The sequence below is a fragment of the Pezoporus wallicus genome, unplaced genomic scaffold (genome assembly GCF_028554395.1).
Source record: "Pezoporus wallicus isolate ANWC-B61680 ecotype Strahan unplaced genomic scaffold, APGP_CSIRO_Pwel_v1 contig_4485, whole genome shotgun sequence".
NCBI classification, from domain to species: domain Eukaryota; kingdom Metazoa; phylum Chordata; class Aves; order Psittaciformes; family Psittacidae; genus Pezoporus; species Pezoporus wallicus.
In genome coordinates, this window is record NW_026641983.1 from 686,681 (window position 1) to 708,161 (window position 21,481).

General features: G+C 37.6%; 1 protein-coding gene across 2 annotated transcripts in view; it reads right to left on the minus strand.

The window, feature by feature from the left end:
- The window catches only part of XRCC4 (X-ray repair cross complementing 4), a 183,831-nt gene that overhangs the window by 91,858 nt on the left and 70,492 nt on the right, over positions 1–21,481 (minus strand). For both annotated transcript variants that reach the window (XM_057426405.1, XM_057426406.1), the window contains exons 4-6: positions 21,103–21,269; positions 15,201–15,353; positions 14,467–14,570 (exon numbers count right to left, since the gene is read on the minus strand). In XM_057426405.1, the coding sequence (XP_057282388.1) occupies positions 14,467–14,570; positions 15,201–15,353; positions 21,103–21,269 (424 nt within the window). The remainder of the gene's footprint in view (positions 1–14,466; positions 14,571–15,200; positions 15,354–21,102; positions 21,270–21,481) is intronic.

Consider the following 21,481-nt stretch of genomic DNA (forward strand, 5'->3'; position numbering starts at 1 on the left):
TCTCAGTTCTCAGAGATGTACCCCAATTCTCCCTTTTGCTGAGAAAAATATTCCTTCCACATCTCTTGGGCCACTGGGCAACTTCAGGGCAGTTACTGAGTGTTTTTATAATGTGCTTTCTATCCTCATCTTTTAAACAAAAATGGAACAGCAAGGAAGATTTCACCTTCATCAACATTCCGAAAGTCTTGCCTGAATTAAAGGATTGCATAACAAAATGTTTTCTGCAGGAGTGATGAGCTACCAGTGAGCCATGTAATTAATAATACCATTCCTAAAACAGAGCGAGTTTTATGTGTAACTAAAGAAGCTAATATTTGTTAAGGTGTAATGAAGTAAACTCTTGAGTAGGGATTAGACAACAGCTTTATTTTATATTTAAATTCTTGCATATTTTCTTTTAAATTATGTGAAATTACACGAAAGTCTTCAGCAAATGAAGTGCATTCACATAATGTGGAGATGGTGGAACAAAATTAAAATAACCTTAAGCCACAGAGAGAGACAGAATGCCATCACCCCTATGGAAGAACTCCTGGAGGTTACAAAGCAGTTAACCACTATATTTTTCACATAGTGCTTCTCAACTCCTACTCTAAAGACTTCTGACTGCCTGCCTCATGTTTCCCAGGAAAGGTCTTAATGAAATTGCTGGCAATCAGATACTCATGACCTGACCCTTCTCTCCCAGGAACCTAAGTAATGAGTATCCTTGTGAGAATTCAGCTCATGGTTATAGATTAAAGAGCTATTTTTTCCTGACTGAGACAACAGCTCGCAGTATGGCTGGTCCCAAATAAGCACTGCTTTTGCCCTATTAATTTGAAGACAGTTGCAGTTTGCAGGATCAGCAGACAGAAATCCAGGGACAGCAGTGTATAAGCAGAAACAGTTTAGCCAGATAAACAGACCTGGAAGATCCAAAATCTCAGCTGCTGGAGCAGAGCTGAGCTTGGCAGCCAAAGTACTGCTGGAAGATCTTCTCCTACAAGTTCAGTTTATTTCTCTATTTCAAGCAAAAAGGATCCTTACAGAGATAAAATTAATTTACTCCAATGAATGGGTTAATTAATGACAAGGCTGTATATAAGAGAAGGTGAATGGTGAGAGGAAGATGAGGAAAAACAAATCTGATGGCAGGCATAAGGACTACACTGAGCTGCAAAAAACATGGTGATGAAAACAAACCAGCAGTTTAATGTCAAAAGCATCTGTAACAGGGATTTGTGCAGTTTTCTCTACAGACCTCATATGCAAGTAAGAAAAGTTACACCAACATAAAATTCTGGTATTAAATGTAGCTTTATGTTAAGTTTAGGTTCTACCTGTTTTCCTGCATTCTACATTTTTTGAATTCGTTGCCAGGAGTAACTTTCCAAGCTATTGACTGATTAATTAATGAAACCATGGAAGTTATTTTGGGTCATTCTTGACATTTGAGATTCTTAGCTATCAGCACAGTTTCCAATGAAGTGCTTGTTCACTTTTCTGCTAAGAAAGTTCAATATTTTTACTAAATGAAAAACAACCTCTGAAACTAAACAAAGGAATGCCCTGGCAGTGAAGTGGGAGAGATTTGAAACTGGCATAGTAAAATGGTTTTCTACCATGGACATCAATACTGCATACTAATTTCTTTTGGTTGTGTTTTTCAAATTACTGAAAAGGTTATTTGGTTGAGACTAAGAAATGCTATGATAGAATAACTGGCAATTTTTTATTTTATTATATCCTTCATATATGCAAAAGTACCGGTACACACAAACATATGCTATTATACCTTTTTTTATTTTAATTATGCTGATTTTGGATACAATTAGCATCTATAAAAAAGGCTAAGTTCTGTGTTGCACATTCCTTAAAAAAATGACAGTTAAAACTGGGTACCCATTTTCATTTATATTTAGATTTCAAATGTAGGCACAAATTTCCAGAATATTAAATACCAAGCAGCGTACTGAGCATCCAAATTTTGTTTGCATGAAAGGAGTGATAACATGTCTTTTTACACACTGACAGATCTGGTAGTTGAGTTATAAATGAGCTATTAATGACATTTTTATAAGCTACAATGGAAGAAAAGGTTAATAGCTTGACTACAGGGATACCTTCTTGGTAAAGGTTTCAATTTGTAAAGAATACAAAAGAAAGCCCAGTGATTTCAGTGTGACTATTAATCCCAGGTGATCAAAACCACACCTACTAACTGCTGTCTCACAGGAAGATGAGAAAAGCTGTCACTAGGGAAAGAGTTGTGAACAGGGGGTGAAAGGTGCAGAAAGCCCACTGCATCTCTGATTACGCTTTTATTTAAGTCTACCTTTTTAAAAGAAAAGTTACATCTCTAGCTTCTGAGACAGGGGAGTCATTTCAGGGTGCACAGACCCATATCACCATTTCATCTACACATGTGACTTTCAGAGATTTGATGCGACTACAGTAAAAATGACTCTGTTTTAGAATATAGACTTTAAGACTACAGAATGGGTTTTGCACCTGTCTTCCTACACATATGTAAAGTTCTGAGCCTCATGAATTGCCATTTTGCTCTTGCAATTGTCACATTATGTGTGTCATACCAGAGTAAAACAAATTAAACACACGAACAACTACGTAAATAACATGAGGCATTTGTAAGCATGAGGAAATACATGGTCTCCCTGTTTAAGATTCTAGTCTCAATTAAAAAAAAATAAAAGCAGAAGACAGAGTTGATGATACTTTTGATATGGCATTATATCTTTTTTCTCCCTTTATACAGTACGTAAAAACACTAATAAGATGTTGCTGACAGCTCCAGTTTTGAAAAAGTCTCTCCTCCATCAGGTACATGTGAAATTTGATGTTTGATCTCCTTGAATACAGGTTTTGTAGCCAATAGTCGCTTTATGAGATCATTTGGCTTCTTGTATGTAGAGAAGCATAAACCAACAAGCTCAGGTTAATCTTTAAAAACAATCAGAATACAGCAAAACATACAAAACAGGAAAAGTAATTACAGATGTAATTTGCCTATTACCTCTGAATTACTTTAAAGCCATTTTCCACCCCCCTTTTCCATTTTACAAACGCCTCATGTTCTACATGAAACTTGTGTATGTGAGGTATGTAGCACTATGTAGATTTGGGTAAGAAAGTCCTGGAGGAGAGCCTTTAAATCCTAAAGATGAAAAGGAACTTCTCAGCTTTCCAGTGTAATGCTCAACAAAGAAATAATTAAAGCAACTTTTTTTAAATACAATTTTACCACTTCACTGTCAATATCTTTTAGATTGATACAGGTGCTATTTTAAGAATGAAAGCTAAAGGATAGATAGGAAAGTGATTTTATGACAGCACCTATTAATTGAGGTGGACATAAATAACAAAAATATCTAGTGAAATAAGCAGGACAGAAGAACGAAGAATGAGAGAAGAAGTAAAACAACTAACCAAACAAAACCCCAAACCCAAACACAAAAATTTTAGGTATTACATTTGTCACTTTGTCGTGGTTTAAACCCAGTCAGGTAATTCATTCACTCACCCCCCCCCCCCCCCCCATTCTTGCCCTCCCCCTACTCCCGGAGGGACGGAGAGGAGAATCGAAAAGAATGCAACTCCCACGGGTTGAGATAAGAACAGTTTAGTAACTAAGGTATAACACAAATCACTACTGCTACCACCAATGATAATAATGATAAAGGAAATAACAAGGGAAGAGAATACAACACCTCAGCACCAGCTGACCGATAACTCACCCCCCAAGCCCGATCAAGCTCTGACCGATACCTCCTCCAACCCTGCAGTCTCCCAGCCCTTCCAGCTAACTCCCAGTTACATCCTGGGCATGACGTGCTGTGGTATGGAATACCTCTTTGGTCAGTTTGGGTCAGGTGTCCTGTCTCTGCTTCCTCCTGGCCTCCCCTCCTCCCTGGCAGAGCATGAGGCTCACAAAGTCCTTGGCCAAACCAAAACATCATTGTTACCAGCTCTGTTCCCAGGCCGAAAATCAAAACACTGCACTGCACCAGCTACCAAGAAGGGGAAAAATGACTGCTATTGCTGAACCCATGACACACTTTTAGCCCATACAGCAAAGGTACTTCCTTCTTAATAAAAGGCTTTTACAGGATCAAAAGAAAATAAGGCCTTATTCTATTCTTATTTTATATAGTATGAAGTTTTCACCATTTCTTTAGGAGACAAACTATATTTCCAACCAAGTGTCCACAGGGTTTTAAGAAATAAAAAAGAGCTACAGAAAACAAACCCAAACAGGGAGACCAACTCTTAAATCTATCAAAGACCTACCAGACACACAGTGTGAAGTTTAGTCAAGAAAATTTCAAGTTAAAAACAAGGATGGAAAAAATAATAAGAAACCAAACCAAACCAAAAAAAGAAAAAAAAAAAACCCACAAGGAAAACTTGGAAAAGTAATAAATCAAGGAAACAACCATGGGCCATAGTGCAATCTTCAGCAATCAAGATAGGCTGTATTGTAATACAGTTGGGAAGTAATTAAGATAATTATTACAGTGAATATTACACAGGTGTCCAGAGTAAATGCCCCTCCAACATTTTGTCAGATAGAAACAACATTCACAGTTCAGAAGTGGACACTTGTTACTGTGCAAAGTAACACGTGAGACACAAAGTTTAGGACAACCTACCAAAAAAATCATCTTAAAGTTCTCAAAGCTGTTGTTAAATGTGCAACAGCTACAGGTTTCAAGTCATGTCAGCAAACTCAGCTTGAACATGCTACTCACTGAAAACACAACTCTCTGGTCTGCAAGAATCTGCGGTATATGGGCTTTGCTGGTTGAGCCTGATATGCAGCCTATTCAATAGCTGAAGATAAGGGCTTTTATTCTAATGTTCAGGGTTATAGAAACTTCCTATCAGTACCCCTGCAGGAAACATTTTTCTCAAGAACCAATACTCCTCTCTGATGAAAGGACACTTCTCTAAGAGCTCATACTGCTAAACCCAAGATAAATCCTTCTAAAGTACATCCACATTTCCAAGACAGAAGGGAATACTAATGCATTGTGCTATATGCATGTGAACGGCTTTATTTCTTTTCAGTATACCATGAAGTATACTTAAATATTTTCGATGCCTTTTCTTCCTCTCTGAATTATATCTCTATATAAAATCATTCAGACACCAGAAGCAAACACCTAGCTTAGTAACACGCACAAGAAAACTATCACAATAACTGGTGTGAACACAAAATTAAAAATTCCCATTAACTTAGACCTGATTATTATTTATTATTTTATGTTAAACCATAACAGTCATGACAGAGTGAAACATCCTTCACCAAAAAAAAACCAAACCACCGGCCAAAAAAACAACAAAATCAAACTAACAAAAAAAAAAAAACAAACCAAACCAAACCAAAAAAACCAAAACAAAACAAAAAAAAAAAAACAAAACCACAAAAAAAACTAAAAAACCCCCACAAGTCCTCGTTCCAAAACAATCCCAAGCAAAAGTCACCTTTTGAGTGCATCTTCTGGTGAACAATTTATGACCTGCAACTCTTAGAATTGCTTAGCATGGGCATGTGGCATGAAGTCCATAATAAAATTGTGTGATGCAGTAGCTTCATTGGCAGGTTTACACAGATGAAAATAAAGCACTATTGTCACTATACACTACATTCGCTAATTTCTGTAGTTCATAACTCATGTTGAAGCACATTTTCGCACAAGAAGAATAATTGTTGCTAGTTCTTTCAATTATGACAGATCTAGAAGGACCATTATGCTCGATACTAAACAAATAAATGCAGAGTTTGTGACTTAAAAGCACAAGAACAAACAAAAAGTGTTAGAAGGGGGATTACCCTAGACAGGTTATTGATGACTGTCAGAAGTTTCCTATTTACCTGATAAGCAGTTGTTCTTTAACTGTTTATCGAAGGAGGATGAAACAGAGCAGGGTTGTTTGTGGCACCACTCCAGCACCACTAATGCTATAGTTTCACAACTGATGAATCACATTCTCAACCAGCGTGTGTTCAAATAAGTCTTCTGTAGTTCATGAAGAAGAGAAAACAAAGAAAGGACCCCACTGAATTAGTGCTGTCATGTCAAGTTACAGGGTTTTTGCACAGGAAACAAGTATCAGAATGTGCATGCTCAGTGCAAAAGTGCCTTGATTCAAGGAATTTATGCCCAGCTCTGCTCTAATTACAGCCTATTGGGAACATGCCAAATTGGTGTGAAATACGGGCAAGAACAGAAGGAGGCTCTATACTTCCTTTATGTGTCCCATAGGAACATGTTGGTGCTCCACATAAACACAGTGAGGATGTGTTATCTCTGCCTAACATTGCTAATACTTTCAGGCCCTCAAGCCTGAAAGTACAACACATTTTGAAGAGAAGTAGAGGTCACATTAGAACCCCAGCAAGCCATACAAATATATAGATAGGTCACTTCCTTCGGGAAAAACCTATTCCATGCTTATTCATGGAAGAAGATAAAATTTATAACAGTACTGCTTCATTGGTGGATTTTATTTGTATTTTTTTAAATGACTGGAACTTTATGTTAATTGCTCCTCTTTTCATGGATACATAAAACTCAAAGAAAAATACTAAATAATTCTACCTCTGTTCACATTGTACATTGCTGAAATGTTTAAACTAGTTTTGAGGTGGAAGGAAAACAAACACAAACATGGGTTTTTCCATGACTATTGCCCAACAGCAGTCATGGAAGTGCATTAAGTTTGGAATTTTCAGCTTGAACTGGAAATTATCCTAAAATTGGAGTCTTACAATTCAGCTTAACTCTGATAAAGACAGTTAATTTGATGAATTGAGAGATCTTAAATTATACTGAAAAAAAAGTACAGTAAGGAAATAAAATCATGTGTAACAGTGTGATGTGCTTAATACACAAAAAAACTTTTTTTTTTTTTATTTATTTTGTATTAGTCAATTCTATTGCACTTAACCTGCTGTGTGATCATTAGGTACTCTACTTTTTTGGTCAATCACCAAATTTAGTAATTTGCAACAGCCTTACTAAAGCATAAATCTATTACAATTATATTTTATCTCTTAACTGAATAAACAATGACTTATTTAGAGGCAGTCACATTCAGCTGCATCACTATATACTGAAGCATGTGCAATAAGAAGGTGTATGCAGAGCTATAAAGTTTTAATAATTTTAATAGTATTTTTTTTAAGTAATACCTTCCTAATCCCTCTTAGTTCAATATTTATAATAGGATTTTTAAAAGTACATGAAACATTGATATTCACACTGTAAATGCATTTTGACCACAGGACCTAGTATAACACAGAAGGAAAGCAGACTGACAACAGCAAATGTTTTTGAGGCATAAAACCATCAGGTTTCAGGTTAAACATAAAAACGGAGTTCAATACCAAGTTTCAGAAAAAAGATATCTACAGCTTTAAGGGAAAGGGAAATGAGATTATTCCTTGGGATGAACCATTCCCAATTATAGCTTGACAAAAAAACAGAATAATCATAGTATAAGGCTAGAGTCAATTGAAATAGCCAAGTGCTAAAACTCCTTAAAACAGTCTTTAAAAGAGAAGCCTTCATTGACGGAGGTTGAAGTGCACAGCACAATCAGGTGCTCTAACAGGCTTGTTTGTTTTTTTTTCAATAATGTTGAAAAAGCTTATAAACCACCAGCATCAACCCACCAGTGGTTTGGTCTGCGCAAGAGAGCTAATTAAATTTAAAGGGTCATAGCCTCCTGAAGGCACAATATATGATCCCCAAGGCAGGAACCTGAATGAAGGGGATGAGAACATTTACATAGTAAAACAGTGGAAAATGGTAAGGTGTTTGCTCTTATTTATTTTGGCCATCATAGCCAGTTTATTAGAAACAATTTTGAACCTGTTCTCATCATCAAACACATAGAAAAGGATGAGCATTGGAAGTCTGAGGATTCACTTAATATGGAATATTAAGTGTTGATTTAGTTTCTAAATTTAGATTTTAGTTAATAATATTAGGTTTCTCTCCATACGTGTGGTGAGAAACACAGAACATAAAATTTCATTTAATCCAACAGGCCAGATCACAAGACCCTTCCTCATTCCAAGGAGCAGCAAATTCCACTCATTTCAATGTGAAATACGACTACGGAATTCATGGGAAAGAGAAAATAAACTAGAAAGGAAGCAAGCTGACTGTAAATTGGTGGCCAGTAGCCTTGTTTTGTCTACAAGCACCCACTTACAGTAGCATTATAACTAAAAATAACATAATAAATTGTAAAATCATTTCTTTCATTGGTTTTCTCTTATCTGCTTTATTACCCTTCATACCTATGACAGATTTCAGTATTTTATATCTTTTCCTGCAGTTCTGTCATATACCTGGGAAGAGGAATAACCTTGTCTTCTTTGGTCATCTTCCAAACACTGTGAAGAGGGAAACTATTACCTTTCATCTACCTTTGAAGCTTCTAAGAAGGCACCAGAAAAGGTGAATGTTTATCCAATCCTTACTCCTATCCTAAATGCTTCCTCACTCATGGACCACCAATGTATTTTTCAGTTAATAAAAGGTTTCCATTTGTATGGCAAGGACATTATTGCTAATTATGACATCAAATCATATTTTCTTTGATAATCTTACTGGCATTTTGCGTCCCCCAGGAGAAATAGGTAGAGTAAATAATAACAGTAAAATTCATCACTGAGCAGAAGAATGAGGAAGCAGTAACCATTGTGTTGCATTCTGGATTGTCTTTAATCAGAATAACGGTTTCTACACTCTAAAATGACAGAAACTTACTCCATCAATATGGTGGTATTATGTTTAGTTCCAAGTCACTCTTGTGGGCTAACAGAAATACAGACTGGCAAATTCCAGCCTTTTTAAAATAATTAAAAAAACAACTAAACCCAACAAGCAGGTCCTGCTTGTTGAGAGAACATGATCTTAAGGTCCTTTCCAACCCTAACTATTCTATGATTCTATGAAAAAAATTACACCTCTCAACATCTCTTCTGCAATCTTTCCAAGCCCGTTCCATGTGCTTCTCATCTCTGCGTGTATCGTTCTACTATCACATGACGTAGTGGTCCCAACCAAAAATGAGGATCCTAAAAATGACAGACAACAGTCAAGCTAAAGAAAATATCAGATATTTGATTAAAGAGTTGAAGTGCAAGACCAGGTGCAACTAGATGCAGGAGGAATGAAATAACGAGACAACACAGAAACAGTCTCAAGTATGAGCTGCCTTAAAAGTACCTGGAACTTTGTTGAAGTACAAGTAGTGAAGGAAACAACTATATCTTGTTTTGGTGGCTTACACAGAATTATACCAACCCTGAAGTAAAATAAATGACAAAACAAACCAAAAGCAACCTCCTCCCTGCTCCTAAGAAACCCATTCATGAACTGCTTAATAGTAGGATTTCCTCTCTGTCCTTCAGAAACTCAAGAGATTACAGGCATTTACAATGACCTGGCACATCATATATATAGCTGCTCCTTAGGAATATTTTAAACTGCAGTGAAAGGGGAAGTTGTGTGCCTTTATAAATCTTACATTCATAAGTCTAAATAAATTTCCACATCCTTATGGCGTGATGCGCAAAGCTGTTGTATAGAAAGACACAAAGTATTGCTTATAAAACTTGCACTGTTTCTAAATGTTGTACTTTTCTTACACATCAGTTGTTTTACTGAGTGCTCTACACTAAAATACCTAATTCCATTTTAATTTGTTCCCTTGCAATACAAAGTATTAACTACATCAGTGTGTAGATTAGAGACAAAACCTACTGTCGTGGTTTAAACCCAGTCAGGTAACTTGTTCACTCACTCCCAGTGAGTGGTGCTGAGCTGACAACAATCGAGGTCCGTGTCCGTCTCCCCCCCCCCCTTCCCCCCACCGGAGCTCTCCCCTTCCCCGCTCCCGGAGGAACGGGGAGGAGGATCGAGAGAGTGCAACTCCTACGGGTTGAGACAAGAACAGTCCAGCAACAAATCACCACCGCTACTATCAGCTAAAACAATGATAAGGGAAAATAACAAGGGAAGAGAATACGATACCACCGGCCAAGAAAACGAGTTCCACCCGGAAGCCCGTGTCCTTCTGGGTAACTCCCAGTTACCCCCCACCCCGGGCATGACGTGCTGTGGTATGGAATACCTCCCTGGCTAGCCCGGGTCAGGCGCCCCGTCTCTGCTTCCTCACAGCTTCCCCTCCTCCCTGGCAGAGCATGAGCCTCACAAAGTCCTTGGTCAGGGTAAACATCACTTAGCAACAACCGAAAACATCGGCTTCACCAACACTGTTCTCAAGCTAGAAGTCAAAACACAGCACTGCACCAGTTAACACAAAGGAAAAACATGACTGCTACTGCTGAACCCAGGACACCTACCATGTTTCATTTGATTTTGGCTTTAAGCTCTGAAGTAGAAACTGCTGTCAAAAAGCAAACCATAAATCATATCTACAAATGGTACTGTCAGTGCCAAACCTGTCAATTTTTAGGTAAGCTTTTAGATTACAGTTTAACAGCCATTGTAGGGAAATAACTTCTGTGCAAAAGTTATCTGAAGTTAAATACTCAGCCTTGCTGAGTATTTGTTATGAGTAAATTCAGTTTTGTAGAAGACACAAGAATTGGTCTCATTCGGGAGTTCATATGATGTTATAGAGGAAAAGCTGTCATAGAAACAGCCATCTGCAACCCTCAACATGACATTAGTTGTGACCCTCTTTTAAGTTCATGCTTATATGAACAAGTTTTTGTCTTTTTATTAAAAGCATGCCATTGTGATTTCCATGCTGGCAATGATGCAAACTATCATAACCCACTCCAAACTGTTCCAACAGTCAGGAGTAATCATAGAATCATGGAATAATTTGAGTTGGAAGGGACCGTAAAGCTGATCCAGTTCCAGGGACACCTTCCACTAGATCAGGTTGCCCCAAGGCCCATCCAACCTGTCCCACTTTTGTCTTTGCCTAATGTTAAGCTCCAGTTATTCAAGGTCCTTAAACACCTACCTCAGCATGACAGAAACACCATCATCTAAACTGACATAATTTTGCAACGTAGTTTTTTCTAGACCCTGAAAGCCATGATTAAGATCCTTCTCATAATTTCATTTAAATCATTTGCTAATCCCTCCACTGTTATCACATTATTCTCCCTAACTTGCTAACATTTACATTTTTTCTTCAAAACCGTATGTCCAAATTTGACATAGCACTGCATCAAGGAGCCAAATCATATCTTGACTTAAGAATCACACAGTCCCTTTTGCCACAGCTTTGTAAATTTGCTTATTTTCACACCCTTAATGTTTTAATGTATTTTTTGGTTTTGGTGTTTTCTTTTTTCTTTCAGTGGGGTTTTTTTGTTTGTTTGTTTGGTTTTTGTTTTTTTTTTTACAATCATTTCTTCTTTAGAAAACAGTCTGTATGTTTTTTAATTTCCAAAGTAGCTTTACACTAGACCAGTGGTTCCCTATCAGGTGAGGCAGGCAGCACTGGGAAGTCACAAACTGGTAAGAAGTCAGGCACAGACCACTTACAGTAATGTGGCTAAGCCTAAACTGATTCCTACAAGGCCAAGCAGAGCAGTGCCACCTGCCCAGAATGGATGCAGCATGGAGCAGAATGAAAATGTCAAAGTAGCTCTTGGCTTTGCAAGATAGGTCTACCTAGAGAAGATGATAGCAATCCTTGGAAGCATCAAGCTTTATATGGCAGGAGGAGCTAGACAAAGCAAAGCTTGAGACTTTCTTGTTTTTCTCAAGTCAAAGCTGTCAAAGGACTGGAAATCATGGCATTGCACTGTCTTACAATTTGTTATAGCTGGTGTATCCCAAAATGCAAATTGGTTTGTATAAATTATCTCAAATTTCACACTTTACAGATACAAGGACTGTTAACTTTCTATTTATATTTTAAGATAGACATATTACCTCATTTGAGAATATATTGGCCATGTCTTATGTTAATTTTCATGTTCTAGTTTCTCGGATAAAATGTGGTGCAGCATGGTATCTTATGGAAATCAGTCAATTACTTCACTAATTTTACCTTCACCGGCCAGCTGGTAATCTCATCACTGAAGACATGAGTACCTAGTTTTGAACCTCTACTTTCTGCACCTTTACAAAGATTGTAATTAACCATTTTTACTCTTTTTCTTTGTATTTTTCTTTAATGGAGTCTTGTTCCAATACTTGCATCAAATCAACACCAACTAATACACTCATAACTGAATGTGTAATTTTTATTTTTATTTTTTGCATTTTTTTTCTAAATATTAGCAGTTTTTATTAAGTCCCTTGGAATGTCCTCAGTGTCCCAAAAATTCTTGAAGACAAACAATTATTGGTGGTTAAGAAAAATCCTCAGCCATCTTTTTAATCTCTGCAGTTTAACATATCCTAACTGGCTGAATTCAAAGTGTCTAGATTTTACAGGTTTCTGGCCATCTCCTGCAGTTCCTACTTTGCATTTATGACCACCAGCATTAGCTTCCTGCTTTTTCAATTTTGGACATGCACATATACAAATGCACACTTTTCATGTGTGTATGTATGCATATATGCACTTGCTTTCACTTTCCCTCACAGTAGTTCCTTAATTATGATCTTCTCTCTTGATTGTGGCTTTCACCAATAACTACTAGAACATTCTCAAAGATCTTCTGACTCTCATTGACACGTGCAACCCACAATGACATCCTAAATCCAATAGGAAAAGAATTGTAATGTTGGAGTAAGAGACTGGAAAATTAAGATAAACAGAAAAAAAAAACAAACATTATCTGCATTATGTTTTAAGCTTCACAAACCCTAATGCTTGATGTAGCCATGAGCATTATCCACTCAGGCGACTCACCCCTGAGCTACTATCTTCTTCATCAAGACACAGTTTGCCTAAGACCTCCTTATGCATGGGAAAATTCTACTGAAGATACTCAGCTCCCATCTGTGCTTATTGTTCATGCAAAGACAAAGCTGTGTACACACGAAGAGTGTACACAGCTGACCCAATCAACTGATCCAAGTGATACTCATTGTGCAGGTTCAAGAATGCCTTTACCTTGAAACACTGGAGTGTGTTACCCAAAGGATTAAGTTTATAGTCTTCACATTACTTGCAAATTTTGCAGCTGAAAGAACTCTCTACTCATGATCAAAATCTTCAAAGGGAATTCTGTATCCCTCAAAGGGAACAGAAAGCACATTTTTGTTTACAACTCAAATAAAAATACAGCTGCTATTTTTTCTTCTATAATATTCATCAGTCCAGATTGCCTGGGAAGAGCAGTGGGCATTTGTTTTTATTTTAAAATGAAAACATGTCTTACCTCAAAACTCTCACTGACCTAGCTAAGTCCCACTGAATGTAGCAAAGGAATGAACACTATCCGCTTTTCCCTGCCTTTTCACTAAATGTCAAGAATTTCTCCCCAGACTATCTGAACTGACCAAACACACTTGAAAACAAAGATTTCTGAACAAAAAAGCATAATACAATATAAAATTATTTCTTTCCATGACTGACACTTTCCCTGTTTTCTGACAATGACTACTTTATATCTGAATACTGAATACTATTATAGCAGAAAGCTGAATGACACTGGTATCAGGGTGTTGAACACTTCTGGTCCCCAGTATGCACAGGAAAATGCTGTGACAAGTTGTCTTGATAACCTTTACCTACAGTGAAAATAAAAGGCTCCAGTGAGAGAACCTATAGCAAACTTTGTAGACTTAAAGGGAAATTAATATATATGCATATATATATACAACTCTACAGTAATGCAATTTTAAAACTTTGATAGCATTTGTCCTGCATGGTCATACTAGTTTGACAAAATTACAACTTACAGTTAAATATCTGGTACTGTATAATGGGCAACTGCTGTACCCCATACACTTTACAAGTCTCCAGTCACGGAAAAATCAGTCAAATTAAGTTTCATAAGCATCTTCATGAGGGCAAAAATTCACTGACAAAATTAATTTTGCTTTAAATACATTTTTATTCCATTTCGGCACACAGCTATTTTTATAGCTGTTAAACCTCCTATCTTTCCCCTTTTTAAGCACCATTGAAACTGTCAGGAAGTACATTTTAGCAATCACTGCACACACATCATGATTCCTAGAATTCAAAATGTAATTCTTGATGGTTCAGATACTGTTAAGACTGTCATTAGTTCTGCAAAGTATGTAATTTGTCATTTTGGAAGAAATGACAGTGCCTTCACTTGTACAACATGCTTTTAGTCTTCCTCTCTCAAATTTGAAAATGCCAGCACATTATACTCTATGCTAGAAGAGATATTTTTAGGACTTGCAGGTCAGCTTGTCACAGAGCAATTTGTCAATTTGTCAGGTAGTATTTTGTCTTCATTAGGGCTTATTCGCACAAAGTGATTGGGTTGTCTGTGATATTCCTGAAAGACAGTACATTCTGTCCTACCTGGTGGTAATGAGGGCTGTGTTAAATTTTCACTTTCCTCGTCAGTGCTGCCATCATATTCATTTTCTCCCCCTGTAACCATCTGAGTAGTAGCTGTAGTACCCCTAGGAAAAAAAACAAAACACAACCAAGCACATCTTGTCTATTATTCTTGAGAAGAATTTATAATTATTAGGCAATGTAAGCTGATATACGTCAACATAGAGTCCCCAAACTGAATAGCTTATAACACTCATATACAATGACAGACAATAAAAGTTGTTAAAAAGTTAAAAAGCAAGATAAAAACAGCAAACAAATTAAGGCATGTAGTAGCATTAGAATAATTCCTCTTCTCTGGATATTTTTGAAATAAAAAGTACATAAAATTCTCTAAATTTAGGTTTGGGATTTTTTTCACCAAAGGACGAAAGGAGTCCAAATATTCAGGGAGAATAATGCCACCTACAGAAATGGCAGGGACATGCTCTGATTGTAAAATCACTTGCATCCTACCAGAAACAAGGAGAGATTAATTGAATATTTAGCTTGTGGCTACAGCATCCAAATTAATATATTGCTATTTGCAGTGATAAAGAATCCTCTGCTTTCATGACCAACTACTGTTTTGGATAACTAAGCACTTAGCCAGAAAGAGCAGTCAGTCACTGCTAGAGTCAAAGGAATGGAAACTAAGCTAAAGTAATTTATGCATTAGGTATGATACCAAGTAACTTGGGAACATTAAGAAATACCTTGTATATTTGGCAGCTGCTGCAGATTCTTTAGCTTCATTCAACAACTTCTGTAAGTTTCTTATCTTTTCCTTCTTTTCATTCAGCACCAAAATAAAACGGTTATAAAGATCTGCCTCTAGTTCTTCTTTAGCCACCACACATTTTTCTAGCCTACAATATAAAATTAATTGTTACATTATTTCTTTTTAAAATTCTGTGTTTTCTAGAAGAAAATTCTGTAATGAGACCAGCATTCCTATTACAGGAAACCCCATACCAATCCATGCAGGACTTGTCCAACATCTTGCGTCTGAGTTTCAATGCTGAATTCACCAAAGTGGCTACACTTTAGCAGGACACACACAAGGACACACAGGACAGGGGGGAATGGCTTTAACCTGACAGAGGGGAGACTGAGATGAGCTCTTAGGCAGAAGTTCTTCCCTGTGAGGGTGGTGAGGCCCTGGCACAGGTTGCCCAGAGAAGCTGTGGCTGCCCCATCCCTGGCAGTGCTCAAGGCCAGGTTGGACGGGGCTTGGAGCAACCTGGTCTAGTGGAAGGCGTCCCTGCCTACTGCAGGGGGTGGGAACTGGATGAGCTTTAAGATCTCTTCTAACCCAAATCAGTCTGTGATTCTATGACAGATTTGGAACTCTTTCTTTGCCAGGACTCCCCAGGCAGACTTGGGTGCTACAGATCTTTGCCTGGCTGCTTTCCACCTGTGTGTTGTTCTGGTGAGCTGGCAAGGCACAGGAATCAGCTCCTGGCAAAGCTCAGCAGACACTGCAGCAACACTTGATGGAAACTGTAATCTTTACTTGCATTCAGACAAATTCAGTGCTAATAACAGTGCTGCAAACTTCATTTTGAACTGCACAGATACGGGGCTGAGATCTTGGTATACATGCAGCCCCCACTGAACCAATCACAATTACCTGCAAGAGGACTCAACACTTACAATATATAGAAAAATGACTAAAAAGCCCTTAGTACCTTCAGAGTATAATATTCTTCAGGTTTTAAAGGGTTAACATGCAGGTGCATGTCCATCAGTATCAATAAAAAAAATATAATGGAAATACAAAATAAAAAATATGGATGTATGCAGTCTCATAAGTAAAGGAACACTGGATTATAAACAAACATAAGCACAATAAAAGAAGTGACTGGTTGCAACTGAGATCCTATATTTACATCTTGTATTTCATAACTTTTTTAGTCCTTGGGTTGAACCACAAACATTTTAACACCTGTGTTCATAACAAGCAAAGAAACATCTTGAAGAATATCAATATATTGATCATGGTAACTACAGCATTACAGCAAACAGTCGTAACAGGAAAAACATTCTTTTCACCAGTCTGTGAAAAACACTTCAGAATGTTCCCTTTGTTATTAAATCTAAACACAAAACAGATTTTAAAAATATTAATTTATAAGGTTAGAAATTTCAACAGACTTCCTATATTAATTAATATTAATTAAAAGAAAATATTGTTTTGTTCATAGATCAAAACCATGATGTAAGAAGAAAGACAATAGAAAATAATTGCACAAAGTATTAAGTCTACTGTGTAATGCTTTAGGGATACACTTGATAAATAATTCATCTAATTTAAATGCAAATAGCAGAACATCATTACCATATAGATCAGTTCAATAATTTATAAATGAAAGATAATATGTACTAATCAAATACTAGGAGACATTCCACCTACAACAGTTAACTGTTTAGTGGGGAATAAGTAGACAGTCCTCAAAGAATTGTAAACCCTAATACAGTTTCTAGAAGTGCCCAAATATGCTTGAAACTAAGTATGTTTATATATATATCAAAATGGTAAACAAGGATTTTGTGTAAAATGGGGAATGATATCTGTCTGTAGCAAAATCCTGTCTGTACCAAATCCTGTAGAATTACCTGAATCTCACTACCACAAAGCAAAAATGGCTGGGTTTCATTCCAATACCTCATTAGTTACAAATACAAACTCAAATGCAATTTGCCACATGCTTGTGCCTGTACGTGATTTGTCTCACTAAAGAACCACCTCCCCAGGCCAAATGAAGAAGCTGCTCATCTCAAAGACAAATTTCAAGTACAACAAAAATAAACAGAAGTTAATGGTTAGAGTGGTGCAAGTCTTATTTGCACATGCCTTCCAACTTCTATACTCTTAGATCTGTTACCTCAGTGCAATGCTTTCAACATGCTAGATGTGCCCAAATTTATAGCTATCAGAAAGCTTGCACTACTTACTGAAAGCAGCTAGTAACAGTAATGGTTATGGCTTTTGAGAAAATAAGGTAATTTAGAAAATAAGGTAACTACCAGGTTTCTAAGTCCTGCCTAAACGTAGAGCAATCACATTTGCTTCACAAAGGATAACTTGAACTGTGTAACTTGAGGCATTTATACATTTTCCACATCCAATACTGGAAAGAAAAAATTCAACATCTCTGCTATTTATCCTTGTCCTCAGTCCTCTAAAACAATTACTGGTCTTATGGCAAAGTTCTATTATACTTTGGATTCACCCTTCCCCCAGCACTGGCAATGGCACTGAATTTTGATGAGCTAATGCTGAAGAGTCAATTTCAAGCACCATAACTACGTAGCCTGGATTTTTATAAGCTGTTTGTGGTTTAAATATTCTGTCACTAAGTTGACCACAACATAAATTAGTAGCTGTTTTGATTTTGGCTTGTCTATGCTAATTTTAGATATTTGATACAAAATACATACCACACCCAAATCAGAAATTTAATTTGTGTCTTATTGGCCAAGGACTTATTTTGCTACAGATTATTATTACTTAATTACCTATACTAAATAAAAACAATACCTATTCTGCTCTGGTATTTTAACTCATCCATCCCAGAGGTGTGCACACACACACTTGTCCCAGGCAACCATGGGCAGCATTTTCAGAATAATCATTCTGAAAATTTCCATAACCTCTTTACCTATCTATCATCCAGTTCCAACCCCCTGCCACAGGCAGGAAAACCTTCTGCTGGACCAGGCTGCTCCAAGCCCCGTTCAGCATGGCCTTGAACACTCCTAGGGATGGTGCATCTTGCCAGATAGTGCCTTGGTAATTTTTATCTTATGTCTTTTGATCAAGTGCTGAACAGCCTCGCTAGTCAATAACTCTCATGCTGATGTCAGCTATGTATGGGTCATTCAATGGAGGCAGGGAAAAGTTTAGCCAGGTAAAATCCTATACTTAAGTCATCACAATAAGCAAGATGATAAAAAATAAGGGAGTTACAAGAGATTTATCTTCACAGGGATTTTTGGCGTGCTCTTGCCTTTCATCTTCACAGAAACTAGAATTGCAGAGGGAAGCAGTAGAACCCATTTCTGTGTCTGGCACAGGGTTGCCAGCAGCAAACTATTTGAATCCGAGCAGATTATCTCAGGTACATTTGAGGCAAACGCCAGCAGCATATCAGGGCTGGTATTCATCCTACAGACTTCGCACTAGGCAGATTTAGCCTCCTGAATGGGGCTTGGCATTTTACACACAGAATGGAAAGCAGGACAGGTTTGCACCTCAAAAGACCCCAGAGAGCTACAGGAAAAATCTCACAAAACCTCCATGATGGTCAACAAAATTAAGAGTAGGGAAACTGAAATGTGATGATTCAGAGCAGCATTGTGGAGAAGGACTTGGGGATGCTGGTCAATGAGAAAATGAACATGAGCCGGCTTCAGTGTGCGCTCACAGCCCCGAAAGCCAACCGTATCCTGGGCTGCATCAAAAGGAGCATGACCAGCAGGTCGAGGGAGGTGATCCTGCCCCTCTACTCTGCTCTTGTGAGACCTCACTTGGAGTATTGTGTGCAGTTCTGGTGTCCTCAACATAAAAAGGACATGGAACTGTTGGAACAAGTCCAGAGGAGGGCCACGAGGATGATCAGGGCACTGGAGCACCTCCCGTATGAAGAGAGGCTGAGAAAGTTGGGGCTGTTCAGCCTGGAGAAGAGAAGGCTGCGTGGAGACCTCATAGCAGCCTTCCAGGGTCTGAAGGGGGCCTATAGGGATGCTGGAGAGAGACTCTTCATTAGGGACTGTAGTGATAGGACAAAGGATAATGGGTTCAAACTTGAACAAGGAAGGTTTAGATTGGATATAAGGAGGAAATTCTTTCCTGTTAGGGTGGTGAGGCACTGGAATGGGTTGCCCATGGAAGCTGTGAATGCTCCATCCCTGGCGGTGTTCAAGGCTGGGTTGGACAGAGCCTTGGGTGACATGGTTTAGTGTGAGGTGTCCCTGCCCAAGGCAGGGGGGTTGGAACTAGATGATCTTAAGGTCCTTTCCAACCCTAAGTATTCTATGATTTATGATTGAATTATTCCATCCAGTGTCCTATGCACAACCTGAACTAAATCAGACCTTGGAAGTCTGCACTTAATTCTAATAAGGTCCTGAAGAAAGAGATTTTAAGCAAAGTAAACTGTAGCGGCTGAAACTCTGGAGCTGATGTGCTTACCCTCTGGGTGAAGAGGGGACACAATTCTTCACATCACATACTATATATCTGATGTCTTATCATCCAACACCATGAGTGATACTAAACATGAAGCCTGAAATCATGCCTACTGAACAAAGACAGGCAAAGCTTTTGTTCAGCTCCGAGAAACTCACAACACCTGGTCCAGCGTTTGGAGCCAAAAGAGCAAAGACAGCAGGCAAAAAGAATTTTTAAAAACAAAATTAAAAAAAAATAACTAAACAAAAAAAACAACAAAGCAACAACAACAACAAAAAAAGCCCCATGAAACCAAAAAAGCTAACAATATCTGGATAAAAAGTATTTCTATTCCTCATTTAGCAAACATGGACAAAGCTTGGTGAACTTACAACTTTCAGCATTTATTTTGAAAAATCATGTTTTAGCTATTCAAAGCAAAGATGCTAAAGAAAACCACCACCTTTAGCAGACTGAATACACTGCTTCTGAGAGCAAAGGCTGTCAGGCAACTCTGATTGATTTTTATTTTTTTTTTATGTCTTTGAAAATGCCACACCACCATGGAAACTGATACAAGCACTAATGCCTATTACGCATTAGCCTGTAAAGCAGTATAGCATGCTGGTTATACAATACGCTATTGTTCAGTAAACTGTTAAGCAGTAAAACACCATTTAGGAAAGCCTTATGCTTGTCAGGGGAAACTCATTTTAATAACAGGGATACAAAACTAACTCCTCCCAAAAGCTAGCTCTCTTTATCAAGGTAAATTAATGCCAATTAGCTACATTCTTTCACCAATGTTCCTAAATGTAATTTTTCATATAAAGCTATTGAAAACTGAGATAAATCTCTGACTTGCATATGCTAAGTGTTTTATGCTAACTGAAATAAGCAAAAATTACTTCACTACAGAGTGCAGTGGCAGACAATTCAGATCATAAATGAAAGGACAATTACAAAAGTCTCTCACAAAATAATGGTACTTTTTCCTATAACAACACACTGGCTTTACAATTCTGGCTACTTTGACAAGGCAAACAGACTAAAGCAATGGCAACTTATTTCCCACTCAAAAATGTAAATATTTTAAACTGCTAGTCCCAAGTATTGCAAGAAATAATGGAAAACAGAAGGCTTTATGAAGAAAGTGGAGAGGATTCTACAGAAAAGAGGTAATTACCTTTTTTTCTATTTTATAAGGGTAAAACCAGCTTCAGTTGCAAATTGTAATACCAGTTGTATCTTTGATATAGGAAGGAGATAGACAACTATATGGACAGTAGATAGATGGGCTCAAAAGTCTTGTCAAAGAAGAAAAACTTGCGTGCTCCTTTCTATGTATGACTTCAGAAGTGCCCATCAGCAAAGTCCACACTGACAATGTAAGTATTTGTGGGTTTCTCAAGGATCCCTTGTGACTGCACTTTTAAACTTACCGCTTCTCTGCATCACTCCAGCAGCTGAGAAGCCTTTCATTCTCCTTTTGCAGATGCTCATTTTTTGCCTGCAGTCTTCCCAGGCAGTCCAGACAGCAGCCAATGAGCTCCTTAACCACCTCTGCTGGACTCAAAACTTTCTGTAGCTTCAGAGATCCAAGTCTGAACTAGGACACAAGGGAATAATGAGTTACTTCACCTGTACTAGAAAGAACACAAAACCTTACTCCAATAAACTTGAACACACACCCAACAAGCAAAAGAAATACCTTTACAGACCTCCAGTTCAAAGCAATATAATAAAACTGACACAAGAAGAACTGTCAAATACATGAAATAATCTAGACACCAATTATTTATATAACTAATACATCTTAAT